At 48.6% G+C, this 25250-nt stretch overlaps 1 protein-coding gene across 1 annotated transcript; it reads left to right on the top strand.

Annotated features, from left to right (window-relative positions):
- Positions 1-1282: 1282 nt before the first annotated feature.
- Positions 1283-24437, top strand: LOC311368709 (uncharacterized protein; the record flags this gene model as incomplete). Its single annotated transcript, XM_084487499.1, has 31 exons — positions 1283-1327; positions 1901-2008; positions 2481-2570; positions 3523-3883; positions 4775-4974; positions 5811-6259; positions 6746-6900; positions 7348-7565; positions 8277-8416; positions 9463-9573; positions 10183-10341; positions 10826-10949; positions 11338-11541; positions 12065-12406; positions 13264-13841; positions 14182-14321; positions 14469-14597; positions 15082-15290; positions 15742-15867; positions 16069-16202; positions 18157-18285; positions 18868-19115; positions 19639-19804; positions 20602-20803; positions 21231-21364; positions 21757-21893; positions 22600-22748; positions 23100-23306; positions 23469-23563; positions 23690-23814; positions 24205-24437. 31 exons carry the CDS (start codon positions 1283-1285, stop codon positions 24435-24437), a joined length of 5847 nt encoding a protein of 1948 aa, XP_084343625.1.
- Between the last annotated feature and the right edge of the window lie 813 nt (positions 24438-25250).

Raw genomic sequence — 25250 nt, 5'->3', positions numbered from 1 at the left:
CTGATTCATCTTCCAGCATGTGAGTAAAAACATTTCTGGACATATGTATGTATTTACCTCTCATAACGAAAAACAACGGCTGACATGTGTTTTTCTTCTCACTATTTGTTCGTTTTTAGCTGAGCAAAACCGGAGGGATGAACGACTAGGCGAATACTGTCGAAGAGAAGAGGGCGGATTTCAGGGGCCGGGCGTTTACAAGACTGACCGAAGTGGATTGTGCAGAATTCTGTTTCGGGGGCCACGCAGCGCTGCCGTCGCCTCTATGGAATATCTGCCCCCCTAAATCCAACAACACCGGCTCGCAACTCCAGAAGCTGCGTTCAGGACAGCCGAGCCCACGAAAAATGTCACAGTCCAAAGTTTAAAGTAAAACCGCTCGTTTAAGCGCCTGATTGGAGGCCAGAGCCATTCTGTGAGGTGTAGGTGTCGCACGGCTGTTTAGGAATTCTTCTTATCAAAGAGGGTTTTAGATTCACAAACAAACCTTGTGCTTTTCTCTCCCCCCCCCCTGAGTGTTTGGTTTTACTCACATTTTGATATCGCTTTTGGTGGAGGGCTAGGAGGGGGGGGGACATGTAACTAGAACGGCTGGATTAGACATTGAGTCAATTGACAGTGTTGTCATGTGGAAGATGGATGTGCACCACTGCCATTGTTGTCCTACGATGCTTACATGTAGTCCGCGAGTGATTAGAATCACAGTATCAAAGTACTGCAGCAACCTGATGGCGTTCAAGGATGCATTTGATATTTTACGTAGTATTTATTTACTATAATACACCATTTCATAATTTGACAAGCGTGTGTGGTCCCCCTTTAAAGTTGACATTTTTATGGAAAATAAAAAAAAATATGCACTTTTGTCTCGTGTCAGAAATTCTTCATTAGTAAGCCAATTGGCTTTGTTCATCTAATGCATGCCATTTAAAAACCACTTCATTCTGTTAAAGATATTTTCGATTCAATGTTTATTTGCTGTTGCCAGGTTTCTAAAGTAATCAAACCTGAATAGTTGAATAGGATAAAAAAAAACGAATTTACTAATCATTACTCCTTTTATATTGAAATGAAAAGTAAATAGCCTATACCAATTGATTCCCACCCATCTGTAGCCACATAAATCACTGGGCTAAGCTATATAAAAAAACATTGAAAGTTCACTTGAGGCGTGCATTCAGCGCGGCATCAGAACTCCGCCCACATTTCTGTCCCAGCAACGTCGGCTAGGACCGCTGGGGAGCGTATAGTCTGCTGGAGGCTAGTCCCAATAACACGCACCATGGACAGCAGCACTGGGAACGGAATACACAAAAAGAGGAGAAAGGTAAATGAGCCGAGTCTGATTAAACGCCTTTAGTTATTTTGTAAATTAAAGTGATTTAGAAGATATACCTTTAGGCAATATAACAGTTTAGTTTAGTTTAACAACTTGATTAAGTCTCGTCTTTAAGGGAGTTGGGGGTAACAGTCCTAATTTCATGCATGTGGAGTGTGTTTCAATGCAAATCAATACAATTATCCTACAAAAATAAACCACCACAGGCGAACATTGAAGTTAACATTTGTCGTCATTGTCCTGCAGGAGGACAAGAGAGTTATACGATTACCAGCCATTCCCAACGGTCCCACTTCGCTGTGCCAGGTGATCCGTGTGTGTGTGTGTGTGTGTGTGTGTGTGTGTGTGTGTGTGTGTGTGTGTGTGTGTGTGTGTGTGTGTGTGTGTGTGTGTGTGTGTGTGTGTGTGTGTGTGTGTGTGTGTGTGTGGTATCTTTCCTAATAAACTTCTTCTCCATGAGAACTGTTACCACTAAATACTCCAAAAAAATCGGCCCCTGCTAGACTGAGTGTCAGTAGCTCACACAAGTCATAGCCATCATCCCCTGTGTGAATCACCTAGGGGACCACGGAAACGCCGAGCACATCCCAAAAACTGCACAAGCTCTTCTTCTCCAACTGCCTGGCAGACTTTGGTCCGCTGAACAAGGCCAGCAGGACAACGAACAAGGTCATTGCCAGGTTGTGCTGAAGTATTGAAGTTAACCCATTCTAATAGCCCAAGGTGTTTACAGCAGTGTCTCCTTTTGTGGTGTGTTTTTGTACTGCAGTGGAAAAACTGGGACACCCATGTCCCCAAATTGAGTCTTGAGACGGAGCGCTCCCGAAGATTACCTCAGAGTAAGAACTCAAGACCCAAATACCTACCAAACTTCCCTGTTGATTATAATTTAATATCAATGTTGCGGTTGCGTTGTTAATTGTGTTACATAGAATATATTAATTGATTAATTACTTTTTTGTATGTGTGTGCATCGGAGGCATACGTTCATAACAATCAAAAAGTAAAAACTATTTATGATACTTTTTGTGTTATGTGTTGTAGGCCCTAGATACACCCAACACTATAACATCAGCAGCAGCCTTGTCAGCCACACACAGGCATAATCCCTGATTCCCCCTGCCATTGTTTCACCCCACAGCAGCGTCTTGGACACAGTAATCCGCTCTCACCTTACACTGAGACTGACGTGCTGCACCTGCTCGGTACAACACAAGCTCCTTTCTACAAGGTGAGGTTACCGAGGTGACTTAATCATGTAATGTCAGTCACCAGGGAAATGTCTAATCACGGCTGAACACCTTGTCAACTCACCAGCTGGTCGTGAAATCTAAAATAACCGCAGAGGAATCCACTACTACACTATCTTCCAAATATCTTTAAAATGTCAAAAAGTATATATTAGTATACATCTCAAAGTCAGCTCATATAAGCCCAGAAAGACACTCGCTCTCTCACACACACACACACACACACACACACACACACACACACACACACACACACACACACACACACACACACACACACACACACACACACACACACACACACACACACACACACACACAGAGCATCGTTTGGTGTCAGCCTGTGGCCTGACACCAATAAACGATGAACTTCAATAAACTCCAGATGGGAACTTTGGGTACTATAGGCAACGTTTGTAATCTCAAGAGGCATGGCTGTAACAAGATTATACCTACTGTTTTAATATATTTGTAACCGCAGGACATATGTCGGTTTGTAAAGCAAACCAAGTCATGTTTATTATCATAGCTCTTAAAGCTGCTGTAGGTAAGATTTGAGAGTTGTTAAGGGAGAACAGAACCTAAGGGAATAGCCCCTCCGTACCCTCGTATCTGAGACACTGAAAAGTGTTGAATCCAAGCACCTGTGATTAAAAGACAAGTAGTTGCAGTCAACCAAAAAGAGATATTATCACGCCTCATTTCCCTCTTGAACAGCTGACCGATGGCTATTCCATTTTTTCAAAATGACATTGAAATAATAGCAATTAAATCAGCACCTTTAACAGCCATCACAGAATCACAGTCAGAGGAGGACGGGCCAAACCCCGACTCAACCTTTAAGCAAGACAACAACTGACCTACTGTCTAAAAGCCTCCACTAACACTACGAAGAGACCCATTTCTCCCTCTCTTTTATGGCGTCCCCCACAGCATAAGACCCTCAGCGCCATCACGTCCCTGACCGATCCACACGAACCGCATGGCTCCCATGAGGTCCTCATCAAAAGCATGGCGGCCCTGGGCCACGAAGGCGGCGAGGGGGAAGAGGCGGGGCCCACCGGGGAGAGTGCGGGCGCCACAACAACGTCCAATGAGAGTGGGCCGCGTCCGTCGGCCGGCTCCGACGGGAGCCCCGAAGGCGACGCGACGGAGAGCTGCTTGTTGCCACGGAGACCGAGGCGCGTCGGTCTGGACCCTTCCGTGTGTCAGGGGCGGTCTGGTGGAAAGGAAGCCCCGCCCTGTCCCGGCCAGGAGAGGCGGTTCATGGTGTACATCTGCGGCGGGTACAAAGGTGAGGTGGACCGCTTGGGAGGAAGTGGTGGATGCAGAAACAGCATCATACTGATCCAATACCCGCCGTCTTAGATAATGTATCTGCACTCTGCTATGTCCCCCAAAGAGCCTGGACGAAAAAACATCTGATTTCAAATACGAAAGAGGATTTTCATCATGATAGAGAAAAAACAAGATGCTGCTATACAGTGGCGTACTTAGCCCTTTGGGGGCTCCAGGCAAAGCTGAACGGAATTGTTGACGTGGGGCGGGGGGGGGGCAGGGGGGTGGTGCCGTAGCGAAGTTGCGATCGGACGGGATTGTTGACGGGGGGGTTTAAGGGTGCACTCACACTAGGCAAAGTGTCCCTGTACCGTACCCTCCCCCCCCCACTGTGCCGCTGGCCTGTGCTCACACTAAGCAATCTCACCTGGGCCTGAGTACGGTTTCCTCTTGTACATATAGGTTGCGTATCCGTGTGTGTGCGCGTGTCGGCTCATTATCACTGTACCGTGGCCTGAGCACACCTCTCCGAAGTGTACTGAGGCCACGGAATTGAACTGTACTTGAGTACGGATGGCCTGCTCACACTAGCCAAACCATCTAGACTTTAGGGGGCAAACGTACTCGGGCACGGTAAACATACTTGGCAATAAATAAGATTCAGATGGCTTAGTGTGAGTGCGCCCTAAGACTTTAAATTGAAATTATCTCTCTCTCTCTCTCTCTCTCTCTCTCTCTCTCTCTCTCTCTCTCTCTCTCTCTCTCTCTCTCTCTCTCTCTCTCTCTCTCATCTCTCTCTCTCTCTCTCTCTCTCTCTCTCTCTCTCTCTCTCTCTCTCTCTCTCTCTCTCTCTCTCTCTCTCTCTCTCTCTCTCTCTCTCTCTCTCTCTCTCTCTCTCTCTCTCCAGACACCGTGGCGGAGAGGAGTGCCCTGATGGAGGACGTCTACCCCGCCCTCTACCGCCACTGCAGGCGGCGCGGCTACCACTTCCGGATGGTGGACCTGCGGCAGGGGTCGGGAAGCCCCGCGGCCAACCGCCACGACACGGCCCGGCTCCATGTGGAGACCATCCGGCGCTGCCAGGGGACCCCCGGGCCCAACTTTGTGGTGAGGGCTCAGAGCACGTCAGCCTGGTTGACCGGATATAGAGAGAGAGAGAGAGAGAGAGAATATCATGATATAATTTATTCTGTCATCAGAGTATATCCTGCTATATATATATATATATATATATATAGAGTATATCATGATATAATTTATTCTGTAATCAGAGTATATCCTGATATATATCCAGAATGTATTGAGTCAGCCACATGGTGCCCAGAGAGGGACTGTCAGTGAGGGTGATCGATTGAGCTCTGTCAACCAAACACATAGCAGGACTTTTACTTTGGTAACCTGATGTCCCTTATATCTGGTATGGTGAATACCACCATCAGGAGGCATCTATAATGTGCCTCTGCTTTATACATCTCTGAATCCTGATTGATTCTAGGTTGTTTTTTCCCCACTCTGTTTAGAATTCTTCTCTCATCCAACATTTGAGTGCATGTTTCTTTTTCTATATTATTTATATATTTTTCATTATTCAAGGTTAGGTATGGATTGAATGCGTTCAAGGCAAGCTCACGGTATGAGTAAGAATTAACAAGATTTTTGCATAAGAGATGTAGCCGAACTCCATCTGAAACAAACAACACGAACCCCATCTCCATACACACCCGCAGCATCCCTCTACCACTGCAAAGGCAGGATTTTTCTTGGCACGCTCTGTCACACAAGTCCCATGGAACCACCCAACCCCTCCCCAATCCACCCTCCACCCTATAGCATCCACCCATAAAAACACCACGTCAAACACCCAGAAGCGCGGCAGTATAAGAGATCCCGGGCTGCTCTGCGTTCTGCCCCCCCCCCCCCCGCTCCCCCCCCCCCACTCTCAGCTGTTCCTGGGCCAGAAGTACGAGGAGCAGAGCGTCCCGTCCACCGTGTCCCGCGAGGACCTGGAGGCGGTGGTGGGGGTGATGGAGCGCGACCGCCAGAGGGCCTCCATGAGGAAGCTCTCCGTCAGGAAGGGGTCCTTCGGCCCGGGGGGTATCCCGGGGGGTATCCCGGGGGGCATCCCGGGGGGCATCCCGGGGGGTCCCGCGGGGGAGCCCGTGTACGACACCCACGGCTTCCTGAGTTTCGGCGAGCAGACGTCCAGCTCCTACTCCTCCTCCTCCTTCCTGCCGAGCGGCGAGACGTCCCAGAGCTCCGTCTCCGGGGCGGCGGGGGAGGACCTCCTGGAGAGGAGCTGGGGGGACCTGGACAAAGACCTGGGTCTGATCCGCATGTGGTACCGGCTGGATGAGAACCGCCTGCCCGCCGTGTACCGCCTGCTGCCCATCAGGTGAGACCCGGGGGGGGGGGGGGGTCGACTGTCACACGGTGACTGTTGCTCAGTTTATTCAATGGTTACATGGTCACCGCTTTCTGTGATATTCCTAGTCTAGGATAGGCTTTATTGTGACACAAAGTGCATATCAATTGGATACGCCTTACGATATTATGTGTTTTCACATTTAAGGTATAGGCCAAGATCTCAAATTAATATCTTCTGACCCCACTACTTTTATACTTTAGACTATACTAAAAGTGGAAATAAAAAGGAACATTGTTGTTTAAATGTAACTTGGTGGTATTCATAAAGTGCTGTTATACAGCTCCGCAACAGCACCGCCTATAGTAAAAACCAAGGTATTGCAATCCATCCTTCAGACCGGCAGAGCCAATCCAAGAGGCCCTGGCTCTCCATCTAGCGCCGCTACACCCAGCGTCCGCTACCTTTAACTGTTCAACCCCTTTTGCTCCGGGGCGTGTGCTTGTATTTTTAAAGCACCCACCACCCGGACATCCTGAGCCAGGACGGGCAGCGCAGACGGCAGGCGGTGAAGGACTGGGCCGCCACGCGCCAGCGGCTGTGGTGGGTGCTGCAGCGGGGGGGGGCCGACGCCCTGGGCGAGGAGGGGGCCGCGGCGCTGCTCAAGACGGGTAGGGGGCACCAGAGAGCAATCGTATCCATTTCTACCCTGTTGCCGATCCATCCCAACAAGCCGCCATCTTGGATGCCACAGCGCTATTGGAACAGCGATTATTTTTGCAGTCCGACCATTCAACCGTGAGGATTACTTTAGTAATGTTACCAGTTAAACACATTTTCCCACAAGGGGACTCAGTTGTCAACTTCCTCAATGACTATGGTCACTGTAGCCCGTTGTAGGAGTAAAAACAGAGCACTGCAAACAGAACATTTGGTCTATATCATTAGATCTATATCATTTCAGATTAATTTTACAAATGGTTTATTCTGCCTCGTGGCACGCCACTAGGGGGTCCCTCACATACCACCGGTGGTACCCGTCCCACAAGTTGGGAACCTCTGATCTGATTGATATAAAACTCCCCACACTTCAATGCAGTGATGTCTGCCTGTTGTAGTCCTGGACTGGGAGACGGAGGAGGGACTGCGTTCCCTCGGGGACGGCTTCCCGCCGGAGCAGCACTGTCACTGCTACAAGAGGCTGATCCCAGACCTGTACTACAACCTGAAGAACGAGCACGCCGCGCGCTACGTGGACCTGATGAAGGGACGGCCGCAGGTCAACACAGCGCTGGCCGCCGCGCATCAGAAGTTCATGGGCCGGGTTTATGACAAGGTACGGAGGCAGAGGCCACTGTTGGTGTGACGCCAAAGGCTGCAGGTCACTAGGCGGCTTTTAAAGGTCGGTACACACACTTATTACACGACTGGTCGGTGGTCCACACTAGAACATGCAGGGGGTACACACATGAAGACTCTACTGTCGGATTAGCCACATTCCTAAAACAATGAATGAATCCCACACACACACACACACACACACACACACACACACACACACACACACACACACACACACACACACACACACACACACACACACACACACACACTCCCAAGTTATTTTTGCTAAAGAATAATACCCAAGCTGCTTGAATAAAATTAAATAAATTACATAACAATCTGCTTAATTACATCATTGCTTATTGTGCGCTGCGATCCACCCTCTGCCAGAGATCAGAATCAGAATCAGCCTTATTGGCCTGGTTTGCATAAACAAACAAGGAATTTGACTTTGGTTAACACTTTGCTCTCAAAGTAACACCTAACCTATTGGTTATGTAAAAACAAAAACTAAAGGGAGAGGGAGGAAATGGATGGAAGGATCAGAGATGTGATCAGAGATGTGCTGTATCGCCTGAGAGAGACCAATGGCTGCGCGCGGGTCTAGCTAATGCCTCCACTCCCCCATCCAGGGGCTTGTCTCTCACTTTGCGCGCGTGTGTGACCTGTGCCCGCCTTTTTGTCTTGTTTCGCACCAATCAAGCTGCGCCACACCAACATCTACGAGCGGGACGTGGGCTGGGGCCGCCGGGGCCTGGACCCCGAACACAACCGGTCCCACCAGTTCTACACCGAGCGCATCTGCGCCCACTTCAAGCGGACGGCCCTCAGCTCCCTCAACAAGTAGGGCGCCGTCCAGACAGTCGGCTGCTGGTTCTACCACAGAGGAGCCAGCGTAGGACAGACACAGGGGTCGCTCATCACACTCATTATGGGGGTGCATTTATCTACCGGAGCACGGGGAGTGGACATTTCTGCACTTGTTTAGTCTGCTACCTGTGTCATAAGGGGAGCAGACCCATAATGAGGTTTGCCCTACGATGAAGTCTCTGTGAAAACGGTGTATTCTAAAACATATGCCAACACAAAGGTAACTGTGACGTTCAGCACTCCTCAGACCAAAACAGTTAATTAAAATATCAATGTTCAACTTGTCCAAGTCCAAACAAAAATACCCATCAAAATGCACAAATACCTTATCTCCTCAAAAAGACAAAAATGGAACTCGGCAGAAAAGTCCAAACAAAGTATCGTCTCACAAAGAATGGTCTTGATAATCCGACAAAATAGCAATCTGTATAGCGAGAGGGTTAGATAAAAAAATAAATAGAATGCAAATGGGTTGAACTCACCGGAAAGGAGAGGAGATGGGAAATCCAGCGGAGCGTAGCGATGAGTTTTAAGCAAGTCAATACCACTCAGTAGATATAAGAGACAACAGAGGACTCTAGGGAACACTAACTCCACAACATGCACCAATTGGGGAATCCATTAAGATCACTTTGAGGGGACGGTGCTGGCAAAACCAATCAAACCTGTTCCAAACACACTGTTTCTTCAACGACGCTCTCACTTCCTACTTGAATCTCCCTCCACTTGGAATGCCCTGTCAGCTCCGCCCCATCCATCCAGCTCCTCCCATGAGTCATGTGACTTTATTTGTGACAAGTGGAAACGATAAACAACATGCAACATCCATAAATACCATCAGGTTAACCTTGCAAGGAATAATAATGTCAAACCCTTTTTATTTATTTCGGCGCCCCAAATCTCCCTATGTTACACAAAACCACCAAATACTATAGCATCATCACATTTGGATGAAATATATCCACATAATAGAGGTTAAAGGATGCTGATGCTGCATTCTGGTGATCTCCGTCCCCCAGGGCCATGGTGGTGAGCCAGGTCCGGGAGCCCTTTGACGTGGTCCGGAGGAAGGAGGTGAAGCGCAGGCTCTGGGAAGAGGTCCAGTATCACCGGGACCACCGGGATGCTCTGTAAGGGGACACGCTCCGACCATGTGTCATCGTCTGTCTCCTCTCCTCTACAATATGGATCTCTCTCTTAAAGGGAGAGCCTCTCAGAACCGTTCTCTACAAGTGGCAGAGTAATGCACGTCAACATTAAAACACGGCAACGGATTTCATTTTGTTCTCTTGCACGTAAATGCATGAAACTATTATTAAAGAATCAGATTCGAGAGTAGTCAAGAGCGAGAGAAGAAAAGAGCAGAAACGTCCCCTCCCTCTGCTCCCCGCTCCAAGTGTTGCATTTCCCGTACCTGTGCATGATAGGCAAGATGGATTCCCCAAAAATATCACAAAAGAGATGCCCCGATTGGTCAGAGAGGACCTGGGATTTAAAATCCCATTGTGTATTTCACTCCATAATACCTCACTGAAAACCTTCCCTAACAAATAGCACTAAAATAAAACCTCTTAAACTTTACATACGGCAACTTTTACTTAGTTTATATCATTTTTACAGGAAAGTATATAGACAATAAGAGCAACTCCTTGGCACCCCCTAGACTTAAATTCCTCTAGATTCCAGGGCGATACGCCTCTAGAGCATTAACACCGCGGTGTGGTGGTGACCTCCCACAGGGCCAGGAAGTGCCTGTTGAGGCAGGACTTCCTGTCTGAGGTACAGAGGGCCGCAGAGACCCCAGGGCGCGGGCCCCTGCTGCTGCTGGGGGCTCCTGGCTCGGGGAAGAGCTGCCTGCTGGCCCGGGCGTCACAGCTCCTCTGCGCTCGTCTTCCTGGGTGAGGCTACCCCCCATCACCGTCAGTCTGGATAAAGACATATGATCTTACACATTAAATAAAGTGGTTTTATTTCAAAGAATTCTCTATCATCTCTCTATGCTGTATTTTCAGTTATTTGTTCACCATAAAATGTTGCATTATATTATATGTTTATATATATTATATTATATTATATTATATATATATATATATATATATATATATATATATATATATATATATAATAATATATTTCTCATGTATTTTCTGTCTTATATTGTTTTGTTTTTGATTCTCATTTAAATTATAAAATAAGTATTTTTTTTCTTTGGGTCTTCTACAACTGCTATCCTTCTTGCTGTCACACCCTCATCTCCTGTCTTGGGAATGAATAATATTTGATCATAATAAATGATACGCTCACAGATACACTGTATACATACAAACAAAGCGTCCATTCAAACCCATAACCCCTCTGACCCTGCTGTCCCCTGGCTCTCAGAGCCGTGGAGGTCATGTGTTTCATCGGCCTCACCGGGGAGAGCAGGAACGTCCGCCTGGTCCTCCAGGGTCTGTGTCTGCAGCTGGCCCAGGCCTACGCTGCCCCTCACAGCCAGCTCTCTACGGTACCCGGCTGTTCGTACTCCTAGTAAACAATCATCACTAATTCAGTGTGGACGTGGTGCTGATTCCTGCACTATCCACACATCCCCCTGAGTCCCTTACTGTGCAATGTTCACATCAATATTTTATATCAAATGAATGTGCAATATTCAATCTGAACCGAGAGCGTATAGTTACAGGGATGCAAACTTGTGACCTTTCCGCGAAATTCAGTTTTTTTCTCATGGCTGGGGGGGGGGGGGGGGGGGGGCTCTCCGTCTCATCAAAGTTATCAACAACAATTTACTTTAAGTATTGATATTAGGCCTTGACTCGCTATGGGAAGATCTGATGCTCCTGCCCGAGCACACTCACTCCGCTCCCTCACTACGGCACCTCTCCTCTCTGCAGGCGCTCCCCCAGCTGAGGAACGAGTTCCTCTCTCTGCTGGGCTGCGGGAGCGCGGCGCGGCCCTCGGTCCTGCTGCTGGACGGCCTGGACGAGCTGTCGGAGGAGCGCGCCGCCGACCTGTCCTGGCTGGAGGGGCCCCTGCCCCCCCACGCCCACCTCCTCCTGTCGGCCACCGCCGGCACAGCCTGCGCTGCGGCGCTGCAGGTCGGTCAGGAGGACGGCTGGTTTGAACACGAATGTCACTCATGATTATTGTGTTATCGATTATTGTGTTATCGTCGTGACGACAGTCATGATCGTACGAATATGTATAGAATGAATCATTGTTACCGTCCTCTTCATCACCACAATGTGAATAATATGAATGTTAATATAAATATTAGTCATAATCATAACAATAATGTAAGGTTAATATAGGTTTGGGTATAACATAACCAATGGTTAACTAGGGTTGAGGTTAGGATCAATTAATCCAGTTTGGCAACATTTAGCAAAATTTTTGGCAACATAGTTTTGGGGTATTTATATAAAAACTTTCAATAATAGAAGGCAGCCACAAAGTGCTCCTACATTGATTAATAGATCATAAATAATACACAACAGTAACAGACAATAATATTATTTTTACAGTGATTGCATTCGGTTTCAACACATTTCCAAACAACGACGAAACAAGCGTCCGATCCGAATCATTCGTGAAAGCCCCCCTTCCGCGTCTCTTCCTCAGAAGTCTCCGCACATCGCCGTGCTGCCCATCCCCCCCCTCAGCGCCCCGGACATCAGGGCCGGCCTGGGGCGCGGGCTGCGGGCGTGCGGCCGGCGTCTCCGTGGCGACCAGTGGAAGCTGCTCCTGGAGGCCTGCGCATCCTGCCCCAGCCCCCTCTACCTGGAGGCCGCGCTCTGGGAGAGCCGTCTCTGGACCTCGTACAGCGGCGGCGGGCCCCTGGCGGGCCCCCTGGAGGGCCTCTACCTGGGCCTGCTGGCCCGGCTGGAGAGGGAGCACGGGCAGCAGCTGGTGAGACGCGTGGGCGCGCTGATGGTCGTCTCGCGGGGCGGATGCGAGGAAGAGGTCGGTCTATATGAATGTTAAAAACATTTCACCACAGTCTCATAATGGAGTCTGGGAGGTCCCCCAAACTCACAACGTCTTACCCTGTATGAGTCTCCTGTACGTCTGTAAGGTCCAGAGGAAGGCCGTCACGTTACAAGTTTGCCAAGAAAATTGCTCTTACATGATTGAAACATGATTTAGTGGTAACCCTTCCTTTTACGGTACACTATTTACCAGGTATTTACCTAGTAATATCATGGTACTTTCAAGCTTATTATTTGGTATTTATGAGGTATTTACCAGGTATTTACCTAGTAATATTATAGTACTTTCAAGCTTATTATTTGGTATTTATAAGGTATTTACCTAGTAATATCATGGTACTTTCTAGCTTATTAGGTGGTATTTATAAGGTATTTACCAGGTAATTACCTAGTAATATTAGGGTACTTTTTCAGGTATTTACCTAGTAATATTATGGTACTTTCAAGCTTATTATTTGGTATTTATGGAGGTATTTACCTAGTAATTACCTTTGAGAAAAAGTACCCTAATATTACTAGGTAATTACCTGGTAAATACCTTATAAATACCACCTAATAAGCTAGAAAGTACCATGATATTACTAGGTAAATACCTGGTAAATAGTGTACCGTAAAAGGAAGGGTTACCGATTTAGTTTTCTTTTAGCATGAGTTGGTCTTTCACACAAACCTCATACCATGAAGATAAATATCTTCAATGGAAAGGAGACGTGGTTCTGTGTCTGACCACAATGGACACGTACTAAACTATACACCTTCTTGTTCCATCCATTCGTATAAAGAACGGATTCAGCAGACGGATTAGTATATTATCATTATCTCCATCCGCAGGAGTTACTGGGCCTGTTGGCCAAAGACAGAAAGGTGATCCAGGAGATAGCCTTGTCCCGCTCCTCCCCGTCCAGCCCTCCCCGGGTGCCCTACATCCTGTGGGCCCGGCTAAGGCGTGCGCTGGGCCCTCACCTCACCGAGGTCCGGACCGACGGGACGTGGGTGTACCGCTGGAGCCACCCCGCCCTGAGCCGCGTCTGCGCCGACCGCTACCTCAAGACGGAGGACTCCCGCAAGGCCGCGCACGCCGACTACGCCGCGTACTACGGGGAGAGATCCCGCCGCGCCGCCACGTTCCAGCCGCTGGCGTGGCGGCGGCGGCGGGGGGCGGGGCACGGAGACGAGGAGGAGGAGGAGGAGGGGGGCGGCGAGGAGGGCGAGGGAGAGGGCGTGGCCGAGAGCCAGGTGTTCAACCTGAGGAAGCTCCACGGGCTGCCGTTCCACCTGGTCCGCTCGGGGCAGATCGTGCCCTTCATGACGGAGTGCGTGTTCCGCTACGACTTCCTGCTGCACAGGCTGCAGGGCCTGTCCGTGCTGGACGTGGAGGAGGACCTGAAGTACGCCGTGCTGCCCGACAAGTGAGTCCACGGCTGGGGCTTCACTGCTACCTACTGGCCTACTGGAACCACAGGTTTACATAGGGGTGGAAAACTGGGTCCATGTGATTGAATTGATGGAATCGCAATTGAAACCCCCCTAGGGAAATTGACCAGACCAAAGGAGTTAGACACTGATTGGCAAAGACAGGCTTTTAAATAAAAAATAGGCCACTTACAAGCTCACTGAATTAAACAGTTGATGTGTTATTGTAAGGGATTGACGTGACAGAATGGAGGATCCACTCTTTTGGAAGTCCTCTCAGTTTTCCACGCTTCTAAATTCTCTCCAAAATGGAGTGCATGTTTTTGCTGTCTCCAGGGTGATTGCTGATGTGGAGGTCCTAGCTGGGGCCCTCGCTCTGTCCAGGACGGTGTTGGAGGAGGACCCCTGTCAACTGGCCTCCCAGATCATAGGACGCCTGGGACAAATACTGGCTGATGACAGACCAGTGGCCCCAGGTACAACGTAACAACCCTTTGTTATTATTGCTGACGTCAAGGCATTTGATGGAGACCTGACGAATTTCCCATCTAAGATTATTCATCAGTATTATCTTATCTTACAAACTCCTGAAAAGAAGATGTGTTGGTGTTTGATCCCCCCAGGGGACCCACTGAAGTTCAGCTACCTCCACACCCTACTGAGTCAGTGTGCCCACTCCTCTCTGCCAGTCCTGGTGCCCTCCTACACCTGCCTACTGCCCCCAGGTGGCCTCACACACCACCTGCTGGCAGGTAAATCCCTCAAGGCTGGGTTAGGACATTAGTTTGAGATGGTTGAAGTGTTAATAGTTCAACAGTTCTGCCCAAGAACACGAAACCCATCTCGTCCATTGTTTTGTGGTTTGGTACACATCTCCTCCCTCTAGTCTGTGTATAAAAGTTAAGGGGAAGTAAAAGGGGAAATACTCATTCTGACGAATCCCAATCCATGTATTCCATCCATGCTTTTCTCAACTCCAAACAAATATGGACAAATCAGTGACTGGGCAATGATCAGCGTCCAAAATTAACACCTAGCCACCAGCCAATGGCAGTTCAGATTCAACCATTTGGCATGAGTCAAGAAATATCTGGCTCCCATTTTAAAACAATTTGCTGGCCCAGTAGCTTTTTCCACTCTGGCAGGTGAAGAGACATTCTGAAAATTAATTAAGGATTTGGCACAAATACTATGCCCCCCCCCCCTGTAGTCACTCGTGCATCCCCCCCATCACAGGTCACTCGTCCCCCATCACGGCCCTGGGAGGAGGGCGGGGGGGCTCGGTGGCGGTCTCTTGCGCGGCGGACGGAAGCATCCACCTGTGGGACCTGGAGACGAGGGCCGTGGTCAGGAGCCTGGGGGCCGTGGGGGGCGTGGCGGCCGACCACCTGACCCTGGGGATGGACGACAGCGTGCTCGTCGCCTGCACCGGACAGAGCCTGCAGGTGGCCATTTTTTTTTCTGACGTGTTTTTGAAATAGGCGCTGTAGGTACGATTCTGGAGTTGTGGCGAGAGCAAGACGGAATGCAGAAGAGAGATTTTTAAACAACATATAAAACCTCCCCTCCCTCTCTCGATAGGAGTAACACGTTTAACTGTTACTGTTAACATGTTTCAAAGAGTGCCTCTCTTTGAAACCTCACCTGGTGCAACACAGGTTAGGGTTAGGGTTCGGGCAATAGCTCTTAGCCCTCTTATGTCATAGTCATCTTTTGGATAGCATGAAAAGACATCACCAAGCGCCAATTTCGGCTTATCAAAAACCTATTGTTTGAGTTAAGGAAATAATCCCTCATCGGCAATTAGTTGCAAATACATTCATTTCTATATATGTATATACACACTTATGCTAACATAATTGTGTGTGTACACTACGATCTCTGGTGATCTTCCAGGTGAGAGAAATAGAAACTGGACGGGTCGTGTACTCCGAAGAGGATTCGGTGGACGTTCCCATGGTGACCACCACGTGCGAGGGACAGCTGCTTGTGGCCTTCTATGATGGCAGTCGTCTCGTCAAGGTGGTTAGTGGTGTTAGTCGTGCCATCGTAGATTATTCAACAACATAGCTACTACTCCTGCAAAGCCTAGTACTACTCCTGATACTTTGACACGACCACTACTGCTACTTTAAAATGTCCACTACTGATACTTTAACGTTACCAATACTTTAACATAACCAGTGGCTGCTTTGGGGTGGCGGTGTGCTGTGTGTTCTCTAGGTGTTTGACCTGGCCGCCTCGTGCTCCCTGCTGTGCTGTGTTCACATGGAGCTGGAGGCCCAGGCCATTCACAAGGACCGCTCCATCGTCCTGTCCAGCAACTCCTTCAGGGACTATGTCCTCTTTGCCTACAGGTCAGAACAAAACCTGTTTGTTATCGTTTTGCAAAATACAATTACATTTACATTTACGGGGATTTTGCTGACGCTTTTATCCAAAGCGACTTACAACCATTCATTCACACCTTCACACACCGACGGCGGAGTCAAGCACGCCGGGCGTCAGCCAGCTTGTCAGGAACAGTCAGGGTGAGGTGCCTTGCTCAGGGACACCTCGACACTCAGTTAGGAGGAGCCGGGGATCGAACTTGCAACCTTCCGGTTACCAGTCGCCCCGCCCCACCCCCTGAGCTACTGCCTGAGCTACAAACGAAGTGATAGAGCTGTTCGGTCTTGATTTGCTCCTTCCACTCACACGGAGAAGTAAATAATAAAAACAAGCAGGCCCTAGGTCAATGTTGGATCGCCGCTCATCCAATGTTCCAATATTTACAATAGAGGAGTTACAAGTTTCCCCCCCCGAGTGACCTTGTCCTCAAACCACACCGCGCGCTTCCAACACCGTCATCCATATTTAAAAAGGCGAGCCTGCATCTCCGGTGCCGGCCCTGTAACGCTGCACCCAAGGGTGATTTGTTTGGGTGATGGCTTAATGGGCCGCGGATTAAGGGGTGTGGCCAGCGACATCACGCGTGTCCCATCTGATATGCACGATGCGGGGGGGGGGGGGGGGGGTACTTAATGAGGTACGCTACACTGATCAAACCCCCTTTGTGTAGTATAGTGTTGGTGTGTGTCACGTGTAAAGCATGGCACAACGTCAAACTGAGCTCGTGTTGCAGAAGGTGTCTCCAATGTATACAGTACACTAGTGACGGACTGGACGGTCTGGCATTTGGGCAGATGCCAGAAGGGCCGCGGCTTCTCGTGGGCCGTTTGGTTTCTCGTGGGCCGTTTGGGCCGGCCAAATGGCCCCCCGTCAACAATCGTGTCCACGCGCAACCAACCCCCCCACCCGTCAACAATTACACCCGCAGCCGGTTATAATGCGCAAATGCCCGGGCCGTTTTTTGCTCCCAGTCCGTCACTGCAGTACACTCTAAATATGATACTTGATTGTAGATAAAGTTGAAGTGAAGCAAAGCCTTCCATTAAAACAAGCGACAACAATGACATTAACAATTAACTAATTAATTAACAAGTTCATTCATTCATTAACAACTATGCACGTCCAGTTCGGAAATCGTACATCCTGCGATGTGGCCTGATTCCTTCAGATTGCCGCCCGTCTGAGGTTTCTTCACCGTTTGGAGAACGCGGTGTCAGAACCGACGCCTAACAGAGAGGGCTCTTCTTTAAGTCTCTCCAAACGAGTGACCGACCGGGGTTCAAAGATACCGCCATGGAAATGATATTGCAAAGGCAGTAGAGAGGTGTTGATATCAAGACCACTCGCTCACGTGATCGTAACCCAAGCTGCGTGTGCCGTCTGCTGCACACAGGTTTGGCTGGTCAGCAATTATGACCGCTTTTTTATAAATATTAATTGGAACCAGGATACTGCATTAACTATAAATAATCAGGCCAACACATCGTGTTCCATCTCGTCGTTTTATTATTTATAAGCAATGCATACTGTGTTCCATCTTTTCATTTATTATTTATCAGTAGGTTAATATAAGTCACATAATATTTACAATTATAGTTTGTTTATATATATATATATATATATATATATATAATTGTCTGTTATATATTTATATTGTTTGTTAATATAACAATGTCTTTATATGAATAATGTACAATTATTGTGGTGTTATTAATATGTATCATATTGGTGATAATGACCCTAATCCCCCCTTCAAATTATAGTCTCTCTCTCTCTCTCTCTCTCTCTCTCTCTCTCTCTCTCTCTCTCTCTCTCTCTCTCTCTCTCTCTCTCTCTCTCTCTCTCTCTCTCTCTCTCTCTCTCTCTCTCTCTCTCTCTCTCTCTCTCTCTCTCTCTCTCTCTCTCTCTCTCTCATATCAGGTCAGGGAGCCAGGCGGCGGTGCTCAGTGCCAGAGGCGGGCAGGTCAGCGCTGTGCTGACGGCCCAGCACGCCGCCGCCTCCATCCAGGCCGTGGACATGACCTCCCAGTACCTGCTCCTGTTCTGCAGGTCCTGCCCCCCTGCCCCCCAACACCCCCCCCCCCCCCCCCCCCCACCACCACCACTTCTGCGTCCGTCCCCCCGCCCAGCACCACGTGAAGCTGTGTTACGTATGAGTCACTCATGAGCATGAGTCATATGGGCTCGCTACTAAATGAGACCGGATGTATTATGGGCCAAGTTGTGCTTTGAGGCTTGATACCCCAGGACTGGTTGGTTTTCATTGTGTCCATGTGTATTACGGTTTATTTTGATTCGCTCAGGATTTTACAATCGACAAACTCATGTCTCAAGCGTGACAACACAGTCTAGTTTTGAGGTGTGTGCACACTGCCCTAACTAATTAAAATTTAAAAAGAAATCAAATTATTATTTTAAAAAATTATGTTCGAGTCTGTCGCTATCGGTCGGGTTAGTGTGAAAGTATATATAAATATATTATATACATGTGCTTTTGAGTCTTTAAGAACTACCCATTTTAGTCAAACACACCAGCACTTTATGAGACCCGAATTGAACAAAGCCATTCTGGAGTTCAAGAATTTAAAGAGTTGTACTCGTTCTCCCCCTCTGACCCCACGTCTCCATCAGGTACCCGTACAAGCGAGACGGCGACATCGTCCACATCGAGCTCTTCAGCGCCTCGTCCTTCCTGTTCCTGCGCTCCATCCTCTGCTGCGGCCAGGACCCCGTCGCCCAGGTGACCGTCAACCGCACGGGGACGCACGCCGTGGGCTTCTGCCCGTCCGACCGCACGGGCGTCACCGAGGTGGTGACCTGGAACCTGGAGACCGAGGACCACAAGCACGTGGTCCGCCTGGTGGGCGTGCTGCAGGCGGGTCAGTCGGCCCCCCCCCCCCCGGGGTAGTGCGGTGGATGGCTTTGTTTTTTGCCGTATTTGTGTCTCCTCTTGGCGAAGTTCGAATCGGTGTCGTCCGCGTGTGAGTGTGGACGACTGCCTCTTCTGACATCACAAGTGGGCGTGTCCACCTAGATGTATGACGGATAGATGAGCAAACGTTTGCTACGGTCCACTGGGTAGGCTGGTAGGCTGGTCTATCCTGCACATCTTTAGAAGAGGAAAGAGAGGAAGAATTTCAGAAGAGGAAGAGGAAGATTTTCAAAACGGCTTGTAACTCTAATCACACTCACACCTGGTGGGATAATGTGTCACCTTTAAATTAATATACTGGATATGATGTCGCATACACATAATGAATATTTGCAACTATAGTTATAAAGTGAGTCAAAAGATGGGACACTGCAAATTCTGTTGAAGTCTGAAAAGATGAAATGAGATCCTAGTATCTTTTGTGTTTGCTGTGTGGGTCGGTCTGACATGCGCTCCGCCTTAACCCAAAGGGCTGTGTCGGGACCTGCGCTACTGCGTGGGCGTCTGCGCCGGAGATAGGTACCTGAGGCTGTGGGACTTCTCCTCCCGGATCAACGACCAGAGCCTCACCTACAACGTGCACAAGCCCCGCAGCGACGGCACCAGGGAGATCGTGGCTGCGGGCGGACCCCCGAGGTGAGGCGGGTCCCACCTTGAAGACCATCAAACGCAGACCCTCGTATTGACTGTTTTTTTTTTATAATCCTTATTCTTCTTTCCGTTTGCATTGCAAAATATATTTCATGTATCCATTTTTTTTATATTTGATGAGCATCATCAAGGTCCTTCGAGGTCAAGAGATGTTTAGTGACCTCGTTCTGCCGGCGTTCTCATCTCACGACATAACACCCGGAATGGGGTGCTTCACATATTTGTTGTTGTTGTTGGCGTCATGTTCTCATGACTGGCGTACGCAACTAGTAAGAGAGTTAAGAGAGTGGATATTGTGTTGCGATTGATTCGGGATAACACCACAATTCATGACCCTCCATCAGCCTACATGTTTGGGGACGTCAGTGACATCGGCACACTGGTATTGGCGCCCCCTACTTGTAATCATTGGCAATGATTAGTGTCTGTGTCGATAATAATCAAGTCAATCACAGTAATGTTCAACATGTTCATACGGTGGATCATAGCACATTCATTAACAGGCTTAAACTAGTCTGGGACAGCCCTGAATTGGTCAAGTCCTACTTAAGACTTACTTATTATTTGGGTCAGAGCGAACAAATGCAGCGGGGTTGAACACACCGCAACGTGCGAAAAAACAAATCGCAGTTGGTATGCCCATCCCCTGCCAGGGCGGGGAACAGGAGAGCTGAGTGAGACACCGACACCACCTCTCACACAACAACAGCCATCCGTCCACCCTCCGCCACCCCTGTCCCCTGTGCCCTAGCTGGTCTGATCAGTCACTCTCTGCTTGGCAGGTACGCCGTCTGCCACTCCCTGCGGGCGGGTAGTGTGTCCGTGTGGAACCTGGCCCGCCGCCGCCATGCGGGCCGTCCCGTGCGCCTGGAGCACAGCCTCTACGGGAGCACCGACGTGGCGCTGACCCACGGCCTCAGACTCTACGTCCTGACCGACCGGGGCACCGCCAACTTCACCGACACGCCCGCGCCCGTGTTCCAGGTCAGCCGCGCCGCAGTCCGCCGTTTCGTCGTGTGCCGTAGCGGTTTGTTCTTTGAGTTTGCGCTCATCCCCTCTCGAGGTTTGAACTAGTGAAGTAAGGGATCGTGAAAAACGTTTTTCAATTTCAAAATCGCAATTTTTCGGTTCAGACTCGTAAAGCGCTGGTGTTGTGTTTGACTAAAATGGGTAATGTTCTCAAATTGGGGAAATAGTTAGTGAAATACAAGGGTTAAGCTACTTAGTCTTTTCTATTGGCTGCACCCCCTCCCTCGAGCAAGCGTTACCTGCGTTTCGACCTCTCCCTTCACACTGGCTCCTATGAAACCCAAATGTGTCTGTGACTTCAAATAGGGGGTTTATTCAAACAGCCCCTTAGGCTAATGGACATCTCCCTTTTGAATCATTGTGCTTTCTGTCGGTTTCCCAGACGCTCTTGATATACGACCTGGTGAAGAAGAGTTACCTGAGGAGGAAGACGGGGCTCTATGTGGTCCCCTGTCTGCAGCAGGAGTACAGCCTCCTCGAGGAGGGACGGCTGCTCCTGGGCCTGTCGGAGACCAGGTCAGAGCAGGGACACACACACACACACTCATGGGAGAGCTGTGAGGTGATGCCATACCCACTACCAATTGACACCATGATGCCACATGGTGGCATCATGGTGTCAATTGGTAGCGGGAAGATGCAAAGAAAAACAGGGATGTCGTCTGTTCTTCTGTTAGAAAAGGATAGAAAGGATTTGAGGAAGTATGTCACACTCATTTAGTTATTTAATTGCTAATGGCTAATATAAGTCCACCAAAACCAGGTTTGAGGTGACATCATGTGGCACCAGCTCATACAACCCCAGCGATGGGTTGAGTAACCACTTCCCCACTATCGATGGTGCTCACTAGGTGTAGTCCCCCTTTCAAACCAGAACAGTTTTCAGGAGGTTGTGGTTATTGTTGCAGGGATCACCTGATTCTGTGGGATCTGGAGTCCGGCTACATCAAGGACCGGATCAAACCCTCCCGCAAGGAGTCCCTTCTCTCCGGAAGCGTCTCGGGAGAGCCTCAGCCACCGACCACGGCCACCAAAGAGAAAACAAGTTAGTTTGTTCAAAACGTCTCAACCATCCATAAGCTATGAGTGAGGGAAGTTCTCAGTTTAGACCGCCTCCGACTTATTTCCGACTAGTCAGGGCATCTCTTACCCTGGTTCGGGGAATCCACCTGGCCCGTCAATCACATGCTGTGCTGTGATTGAGTGTGATGTTTAGCGTTATCGTAGCTATGTGAGCCGACGTCACGTTGTCACCTTTGGGGTTCACTTGCGGAGGGCAACGCCTGGGTGTGTATACGGTCAGAGCAGAGTATCACCAGCATCAAACTGCAGCATCACCATCTGAAAGGGACAGGGGTTTATATATAGAATGTATATGATTGATTGATGTAATTATCAATCTTTTCTCATTTCTTTCATCTTCACATTTTTTTTATATGCCGTCCAATAAATCCAAATTTTACTTTTGGCCAGGGCTCAAAAAATCAGTGTCTCCCAGAATAGGAAATAATTCTAGTCGATTTCTGAAATGTTGAAATCAAATCCATGTTATTTGTCGACCAAACAAAGTGACTCAGAAAAGTGTGTGTGTGTGTGTGTGTGTGTGTGTGTGTGTGTGTGTGTGTGTGTGTGTGTGTGTGTGTGTGTGTGTGTGTGTGTGTGTGTGTGTGTGTGTGTGTGTGTGTGTGTGTGTGTGTGTGTGTGTGTGTAACACCGACGCTTCTTCTTCTTCTTCTGCGGCGTTAATCCAGTGATGCCGTGGGACTTGAGGACGGAGAGCCGGTCCTCCAGGGGGAGACGGCTGGAGCGGGAGGCCCGGCGGGAGAGGGAGGAGCAGAGCAGGATCGACAGGGAGAAGTCCAACGCCATCGACCAGTACCTCCTCAGCGGGGACAAGCAGGTCCACCAGCTGCTTTCTTCTAGTGCTCTATTCTCCCGAGACACCGGGGTGCTTAGTAGTTTGGGAACTAAAAGTGTGTCACCGTATTTGATGCACAGAAACTCTACCGTGGGTAAAAAAAAAAGAATAAATAAATAATTTAATTTATATATATATATATACTTTCCCTTCTCTTCATTTCAATGTAGACTGGACTCAGTTACTCATGAGTTTCATTGATTCAATCAATTCATTGCACTCATTCACGCAATCAATAATTGAACATTTTTACGTTTTTTCATTCTCTCTTTAGATTTTGACGTAGCTTTTTTTATGTCACCATTTATTTCCCTCTTTCGCCAACTTCCCCAGGTGGTGGTGTGCTCCTACTTCGGCCACCACCTCAACGTCTTTGCCGTGGCGTCCCAGCACCACGACCACACCCTGGAGGACAGGACGTCCCAGCTGAGCCTCAGGACGGCGGCGATGACCCACGCCGGTGGCTACCTGGTGCTGAGCCACTACAGCCAGACCCAGCGCGTGCCCTATGTCACTCTATGGGACCTGCGGAAGGGCACCGTGAGTGCCCCCCCCCCCCCCCGTTATTTAAGGGACGGTCAAGCCACCGACACGCACTCCTGCTGGGTAGTGGACTGGAGATGCGGTGTCCGTCTTGCGGCACAACACTGACATCTAGCGGCTAACCCTGGTATTTTTCTTTTTTACTATTATTGTTTTTAGGTGAGAAAGAGGCTGAGGAACGAGCCTGGCGTGTGCTGCTTGGCGGTCACGGACAACGCCAGCAGAGTTGCCTTCGGGGTCGCAGAAAGTAACAAGTAAAGTATATCGCATAACTTTCCCAAGCAGTTACTAAACAGTGAACGCATTATATCGTCACGCCACGTATTTCTTTGCATTTGACGGGTCTTCTGTGAGAATTAAAGCACCGTGTGTGTCTGAAGACTGAAGGTATGGGACCCCTTCAAACGAAAACACAAGAGTATCTCTGGCTACGGGGACCTGAAGTTCAGCGTGTCCAGCCGGCTTCATATGACCGAGGGCGGAGCCAAAGCGTTTCTGCTTTCAGGTGAAAAAATGGGAAACGAAAGAAATCGTCAAAGGTCTCTGGGAAACGAACATGTTATTTTCTTCATTCGGTGGCCACCGACAACTATTTATTAAATGTATACAATTATTGTTATTGTGTTCATACCATGGTATTCATACAGCTATTGTGCACAAATTAAACACTTTTAATCTCACTTGAATGTTGTATAAACTAAAGGACCATGTGTAAATGTTGGAGTCTAGCAATAAAAATAAATGTAAAATATAAGGAATACCCACTGTGTTGGGCTAGGATTGTTTAGAGATGACAACTGACCATTAGAGTTTTCAATAGACAGTTTGAGATGATAATTGACTTATGATTTGGTTTGCGACTGAGTTTTCTTTTGTTTGTTCTTTAACCATGAAGACAAGATAAGCCTGTGGGATCTGGACCGCGGGTGTGTCTTGTCCGTGTTCTCACCCGACGCCCGCGTCCAGTGTGTGACGCCCCTGGGTGGTGGGCTACTGCTGGGCCTCAGCCAGAGTCCCGCCCTCATCACCCTCAGACTGACATCCCCGGCCGTCGCCACGGCAACCAGAGACACCGCCATGGGGGATCTGTTTGGAGAGTCCAGCAGCAGTGAAGACGAGGAACTTTAAGGGCAGTTTTTGAAAATATATATTTTAAGGGAAACATACCAAAGAAAGAAAAGGAGAAAAAAAGATGGTTTGGAATGCGTACCACAACACTGTCAGTGGAAAACACCTGCATGAACACCTGTGTGGTTTCAGGTGAGGACTCATCAGACACTTGCATTGCTGTCTGTGAATAACATCTGACAGTTGTCAGCCTGGTGTGAGACAAAATAGACACTGGCTCAGGTCAAACATTGGAGTCTCAATTCAAAGTGTTATTCATATTCATATTTCCATGTTGAGCAGGGACGCAAACGCCATGGTCCATGGAGAGCATGTGTGTCGTATTTGTACTTAGTATTTTATTTATATTATTTTCAATATTAAACTGTGCTACTGTGACAAATAGTTTCTTTCAACATTAATAAAGTAGTCTGAATGATAGATGCACTTGTTTGAAAAATGAAACTTGGGAGACGTCAGTGTAAAATGGTGCACATATACTCACTTTGGACACGAAGAGGGAGTACTATGTTGTGGTGGGGCTGTTTGGAGACATCTGTGGTGGTCCTGTGCAAGAAACTAACAGAAATTCAAGAGACCCCTAACAGTCATTACCAGCGAGAACCAGAAACATTCCCTGTATGGAGCTAGGGCTTGGCTTAGGCTATTGGCCCAACGATGGCCCAGCAAAATTAGAACACCACAAGCTCTCAGCTTAGTGGTTATTCTGAGAGGACGTGAAAGGCTTCATCTTGCCGCAAGCACCTGATTGTAGATTTGCACAAGGGAGTCATTGCTTCTCATTTTTGAATACACCAGTAGTCTGGGAGTTTT

The sequence above is a fragment of the Micromesistius poutassou genome (genome assembly GCF_964030765.1).
Source record: "Micromesistius poutassou genome assembly, chromosome: 23".
NCBI lineage: Eukaryota > Metazoa > Chordata > Actinopteri > Gadiformes > Gadidae > Micromesistius > Micromesistius poutassou.
The sequence above is the reverse complement of the archived record's forward strand: the minus strand, read 5'-3'. Positions and strand labels throughout refer to the sequence as shown.